Source organism: Olea europaea, chromosome 8, assembly GCF_002742605.1.
Source record: "Olea europaea var. sylvestris chromosome 8, O_europaea_v1, whole genome shotgun sequence".
Taxonomy (NCBI): Eukaryota; Viridiplantae; Streptophyta; class Magnoliopsida; order Lamiales; family Oleaceae; genus Olea; species Olea europaea.
This window is the reverse complement of record NC_036244.1, coordinates 15,491,362-15,498,302: the sequence shown is the minus strand read 5'-3', so window position 1 is coordinate 15,498,302 and position 6,941 is coordinate 15,491,362. Positions and strand designations below refer to the sequence as shown.

Sequence of the window (6,941 nt, the reverse complement as noted above, 5' to 3'; positions counted from 1 at the left end):
TTTTTTTTTTTTTTTTTTTGTGGGTCAGATATTTTTTTTACAGTATTAAGAAATCAAGAAAAACTGAAATTTTATTGATTGTAATGTCAAGTATAGTATAATACTGGATACTAAACATTTACAATCCACTTATTGTTTTGTTTTAGTTAGACGGTTGAGGATCATTAGGAAAGTCATTGAGTCCAACTATGCAATACTTACACTAAATTAATTTATCGAAATGAGTGATACCCACTATTAGAATAATCTTTTTCACCTTTTTTTCCCTCCCCCAATTAAGGTCTGAAAAGTTTAAATTACATAATACATCCATAATGAATAATGCTAATTAGTAGTAGTGCTAGATCATCAATTTATGTAATATCATGTAATAAGTTCAATTAAAGATAAAATTATATAATTCATTTAATTACACGTTTTCATTTTAATGACACTTAATACCACCTAAATCAATGTAACATTAGTGGTGTTAAATAGTAGAATAATGTCATTTATCCCCATTCTAGGGGTGTTAACGTGACATTAATTAATAGGTAGAATTAAATAATTCATTTAATTTCACATTTCAATTAACCTATCATCTAGTGCCATCTATATTGGGATTGCAATTTCAGTTGGGCTACATAGCATTACTCTAAATAGTATTACGATCCTTAATTACTCAATTAATCATGGGACAACGAATACTTGTGCTATGACTGGACATTAAAGATTTCAAGGGGAATTGTAGTCATTACTATCTTTAATAATTCAGTAAAATGCCCTATCTTTCTTTTTATTGAATAAAGTTCTTCTTCTTCTTTTTTTTTTTAAGGAAAATTTCATAATTAAGAAATTAATTATGGCACATTTCAAAAACAAGAAAATAAGTTTCAAATTTCTAAAATCAGATTTTTATTAAAAATTATTTATAATTTAATTAGTTAATTAATTATTTAATTAATTAAATATATTTAGGTCACAGATCTATACAATTTGATCACAAATTAACAATATAATTAGTTACTTATTATTTTTTGGTCACAAATTAAAAATTTTATGTCACAAATTTTTTTACGATCACATTTCAAAAATTTTGTAAGTAACAGTTTGTTTATTGATCACAAATTCAAAAATAATTAGTCACGAATTAATTTTCAGTCACGACTTATCATATTATTGGTGACAAATTATTTTTGGGTCACAAATTAAAAATTTTATAGGTCACATATTATTTTTCGATCATGAATCAAAAATTTTATAGGTCACAGATTAATTTTTCGGTCACAACTCAATAAATTATAAGTCAAAAACACAAATTTTATAGGTTATATATTATTTTTCGATCACGAATAAAAAATTTTATAGGTCACAGATTAATTTTTCGGTCACAACTCAATAAATTATAAGTCAAAAACACAAATTTTATAGGTTATATATTATTTTTCGATCACGAATAAAAAATTTTATAGGTCACAGATTAATTTTTCGGTCACAACTCAATAAATTATAAGTCACAAACACAAATTTTATAGGTCACATTATTTTCGATCACGAATCAAAACTTTTATAGGTCACGAAATCAAAATTGTTATTGGTCACATCTAATTTGGTCGCAAATTAATAATTTAATTAGTCACTTATTATTTTTTGGTCATGAATAAGAAATTTTGTCACAAATTAGTTTACGATCACAATTCAAAAATTTTGTAGGTCACAGCTCGTTCATCGGTCACAAATCAAAAAATTTATGAGTCATGATTAATTTTTAGTCACAACTTATCAAATTATTGGAGACAACTTATTTCTCGGTCACAAATCAAAAATTTTATGAGTCACGAATCAAAAATTTATAAGTCACAGATCACAAATAGTATAGGTCACAACTTAAAAGACAGTCACAAATTATTAATTTTTTAGATTACACAATATTTTTTGGTCACAATTTTTTTCATTGGTCACATATTGTTTATTAGTCACAGATTAGCTAATTCGCTGGTCACATTCAATCAAATAATCCGTCACCACCATCAACATTTGCGATGACCACCGCCACCACCAAAGCAGAACCGCCGCCACCACCATCCATCAACAACACCACTGTCAAACGAATCAACATATCCACCTCAATAGATCACAGCCACCAACATCTCACCATCGCCCCCACCCACTACCACAACCACCGCTAACCAACACCAAAACACCAGATCCGCCAAACACCACTAAACCATCAAATCTGCCACCATAGATCTACCCACCATCTGAAAACAGCCAGTCAACAGCACCGCACACTGCTAGAGCAACCACCATGCCGCCAATACCACCGCACCCTTACACAACAGCATGCCCAACCACCGTCCCTACACATCATCGCAACCACGCACCACCATCTCTTCCACAACCCATGGCACTACACCTGCGCAATACAAACACTACCACAAAACTCACTTCCACCACCAGTTCCACCATCCCCATTAGATCCACCACCATCGCCAACAACCGTCATCCCATTCACTGCGTGAAGTGCCTCTACCACCATAGCATCGTCACCATGGCAAAATCGATGCAAGGACGAAGTAGCTATAGTCGCAAAGCACCTTTCGACCGGCGATATAGGCGATAGGCAACTCACTATCGACCGGCGATATAGGCGCCTCTACTTCGGCGTCTTCGTTTTCCGTCAGGGAATAGAGAGAGAGAGAGACACGACAGAGAAATGTAGAGAGAGAGAATGTGGAAATTTAATTAGGGTTTCTGATTATTGGAGTATATAATATATTTAGTAAAAATATTTATTTTAAAAAAAATATTAATTAAAATAAAACATCTGATTTTTGAAATGTTAAACTACTCATATGATTTTAGAATTGTGAATTTTTAAAGTATGAAATTCAGTAATTTTCACTTTTGGAATTTACGAGCATTCAGCGGCACGATTAATGGGTCAGGCCCAAATGGTGGGCTTATCTTTCTGTTAAATTTTTACACGTGGAAGTGAAATAAAAAATTTTAATAGAAGGAGTCCAGAGCAATCAGATTCGAGGGTTTTTTGCATAGTGGAAGATAAATTTGGAGACAGTTATTTCTTGGTATTAATAGTGAAATTGTAATTTTCTTACACCTAATAAAAATTTTCTCTATTTTTTCTATTTTCTGTTTTATCTTCCATCTTAAGTAGTTTGAGTAAAAGAGGGTAACGGTAGGTTGATCGTCAGCGTTAAGATGTATCGATAGAATAATAATTTCTCAATATTAATAAAATAAAAATTAATCATCTTAATAATTGAATTTAATTTTCTAAAAATTCTATAATTAAGATATTATTTATTTTATTTATGCTTATTATTTGTGAGTTGACATTTATATTTGGTGCCATTCTTCATGGGTTGTAGTGAAAACGATATCATGTATTGAATTTTCAGCCATAGTCCCAACTCCCCACATTATTTATGTGGTATGTAGTTAATAGTTATGTCAATTTCTTCAATCAATTCATATACACTATTAATTCGAGATATACGTGTCCTATAGACGTAAACAGTAAGCTACTAATTTTTAAGGAACCGAAAGAAGCACTTTGTATTTTGAATCTTCGGAGTTATAGGCCTCTTTAAGTTTCATTTATTTCGTTAACTTCGATATCTTACTTTATAGTAAAAATCATTCAAAGTGAAGAGGGAGATTATTTTTGGACAATTATACTATTTGGTCATCTATCACGTGTCTATCGTGCTATCTCTTACTATCTATTTAGACATTTTGTCAAATTGAAACACCGTGATACCATGTTAAAAGATTGAAAGAACGGTGTAGTATAAACTAAAGGTTGAGAACATAGATATTTATTATTATTTTATTTTGAAAACAGAAGAAGTTAATAACTGTTTAATGAAATTAAAAGTTCAATAACATGATTTCAGTTAATTTTCTCTTCTTTTAATTGAGTTGAAATTTGAACTTAGAGTTTTTGTCTATTTTAATACAAGTTCGAAAAATAAACCCTTGATAGAAAAAAAATAAATGTACTCATTTATATATTTATCTTTAACACGTCATCGCTTTACCTTTTTCCTTTGATTACAATAAATAATTAATTCTTCATAGAAATTGATATGGACAGGACTAGAAAAGTATGTTGGTTGGTAATTTGGCATGACTAAAGTAAAGGTGGGCTTGAATGTAAGACAAAATATAAATACATGAATTTAATATTCTCATAAACTTGTAGACAATGCTTAAGCCACTTCAATCAAAAGAAACATTCTTCATTAATTCTTGTGATCATAGTATCCATTTTTCGCACCTAAATTCACTTGTGAACTTCAAAGAATTTGTTGAAGATTTGCATCTAAAATCCGTGTGCTTAACTCATACATAAAATCTTATACTTTTTGAATACATAATGAATCAAATTGAGGGTTCAAATTTTATCCTTATTTTTCGATCTGATAAATATGTATGTAATGATTATGTATTCACAAACCTGCAATCCTTCCTAACTTCTCCATTGACATATGTTTCTGGGTTTGTTATATTTCCCAGTTTAACCATGGATTCTGAGAACTGCTCGAAGAAAGCAATCGTGTTTCCTGCATATTTTTCGACTAGTTTCTTTGTTTGAACGGCTAGAACACTGGAATATAGTTCTTGATCTGAATTTATCAGTCCCTCTCCTCTTAACAGAATGCGATAATAGGAATTGTCGAAAAGATTCGGCGTAACATGGTCCATCGCTGATACATTTTGGTCTGATTTTCTATCAGCCGAACAGACAGATTTTAAAGTGCTTAGGTAATTCAGTGAAACTGGATTCATTCCTGAAGTTGCTGGGAAATCTCCATATATTCTCTCTCTGAAATTCACACACCGAGCCATTCCAATTGTATGTGAACCTGCAAAAAAAAAAAAATAATAATAATAACTTCTACAATTCTAGAAATTAAACTCCTATTCATCATAGAGTAGTTATGTTATTTCTGGAATCGTTCATTGTAACAATTCACTTAATCTTTATCATATAACATTAGAATAATCGCGACATCTAAGAATACTTCCATTTAAAAGCATTGTTTTCAACAAGGCGGAGTGTTCATTCTCAAATCATGGCTTTGTTCTTTGCAAAGATTTTGATTTGGAACATTGTAAATGTTATGCATGATTAGAATGAAGCAAGTTTCAAGAAACAATTAATGCACTTGTACAGATGATTTAGTACAAATACGCATGCATTTGTCCCTTGATTTAAATTTCAGAAATTCAAATCAAGGGTCAACCTATATTTCTGTACAAGTAGCAGAAATCTCCTAGAATAGTACGTTTGGAATGCACTACTTGATAAAATTGACATGTATATTCTTAAAATTGTCATGTACTATTGAATTGTCCCCATGAAACATGTCAATAATGTCTTAATAGTTATATGGTAGGGCCTACCAGAAAGAGCTACCATATCGGTGATCGAGAGACCCTGAGAAATAAACTTTGAAATGATGGAGAGCAGTCCATCATTTGCTTTGGGGAGATTTCTTTCTGTAAGCTCATAGCCTGCATTTTTTGAGTCCTTTCTGCCTAAAGGAACATCCCAATAAGGTCCACCAACCTGCATACACAAGGAAAAATAGCATTATCTTCAAAATTGCTTAAAAATTTATCATTTTCTTTTTCAAAATTATAAAATGCTGCAACTGATATATTTAAGTAATTATACCAGAAGAACTGCATCTCTAGCTGCAATAGTGAGAATATCAGCACAAGATACCGTCTTGGGACACTCCGATTCGAGCCGGTTCTTGATCCTGTCAATGATTCTGAATCCCTTTAAAGCATGTAGATTTTCTGGTGCTTTCTTTTCTCCTTGAAGCGTGATGGTATCGTCCAGCAAAACCGATCCATCGCAACCCTGCAGCTCGATTATCATTAAAAAAAACTCAAAATCTTCCAAAACTCGATCTATTCGAAGAAAGGTTTCCAGATATAAATGAAGAGAATGAAGACCTGAACGAAGCAGTCGTGGAAATGTAGACGTAAAATCAAGGCTGCGTTACGCGGATCAGACAGCACTGCACATTCCATTTCTTTCCTAACAATCTCAAGAACAGTTGGGCATGTAGATTTGTAGTAATCTAACGTCAAAGGATGTTCACTAGCATGCAAGCACGAACAAGCAATGCTAAGAACTAATAACATACATTGCAAAACAATATGCTTGGAGTTAAGAAAAAATGCCATTAATGTTCCGAGTTTGCGATTCTTGAACAAAAGGGACGATCGAACACTTGAACGTGAGAGCAAGGTATTACCCGATGAATGGATTTGTGACAAATTGGTGGAGATTGTGAGCTTAAATAATTGACGTGAGAAGAAAAATTATTATGCAAAAAATGTCACTAGTCAAGAGAGGATGTAACTACGTTGATCTTGGTTGGTGAGATCTCCCAAACCAAAATTACCAAATAAATCAGAAGGATAAAAGAAAGTACAAATGCGCTATAGAAACGTAAAATTTGGGCAAAAAACCAGATATTTTTCCGGATTTATAAGAGTTTGCCATAGTAGAACTCAATAGTTACACGTATTTGTTCAACAGTATGCTTCGATTCTACTTGCTAAAAAGTTTATGCTTTCCCCTTTCAAACTTCCGAGTATCGAACATAAAGAAATTTTTGGCCTGGTTTCTTGTATGATAAGGGTCCAAAGTGAGAATTTTTTCAAAATTTTTATTGACTAAGGGTACGAACACATTTGCTACATTTTCCCAACTGCTTTATAACAATGAGTTTGTTCGTTGGACGCATTGTCTTGTCTAATTAACTAACTATGCTTTTGAATGTTCAAAGGCCTTTTTGTAACAGAAGACTCCTTTTCATAGTGACAATCCCAATGAAACAAGTTAGAGATTCTTTTAGATCTTTTAACAATGACCCGAAAGGAACCACAAAAAAGCGTTGATTGATTAGTAAGCT

The 6,941-nt window shown here is 31.9% G+C and overlaps 1 protein-coding gene across 1 annotated transcript; it reads right to left on the bottom strand.

The window, feature by feature from the left end:
- Nucleotides 1-4,223: 4,223 nt before the first annotated feature.
- On the bottom strand, nt 4,224-6,497 carry LOC111398944 (peroxidase 11-like). Its single transcript, XM_023026115.1, has 4 exons — nt 5,974-6,497; nt 5,687-5,878; nt 5,413-5,578; nt 4,224-4,871 (listed from the first exon to the last, which is right to left on the bottom strand). Exons 1-4 carry the CDS (start codon nt 6,205-6,207, stop codon nt 4,447-4,449), a joined length of 1,017 nt encoding a protein of 338 aa, XP_022881883.1. The 5' UTR covers nt 6,208-6,497; the 3' UTR covers nt 4,224-4,446.
- Between the last annotated feature and the right edge of the window lie 444 nt (nt 6,498-6,941).

Bases quoted from the DNA above. Each gene is read 5' to 3' on its own strand.
- LOC111398944 (XM_023026115.1), bottom strand. From the start codon at position 6,207: ATGGCATTTTTTCTTAACTCCAAGCATATTGTTTTGCAATGTATGTTA. The intron at 5,879-5,973 runs GTCTTCATTCTC...ATCGAGCTGCAG, and splicing joins TCCACGACTGCTTCGTTCAG to GGTTGCGATGGATCGGTTTT. The intron at 5,579-5,686 runs GTATAATTACTT...TTGTGTATGCAG, and splicing joins CTAGAGATGCAGTTCTTCTG to GTTGGTGGACCTTATTGGGA.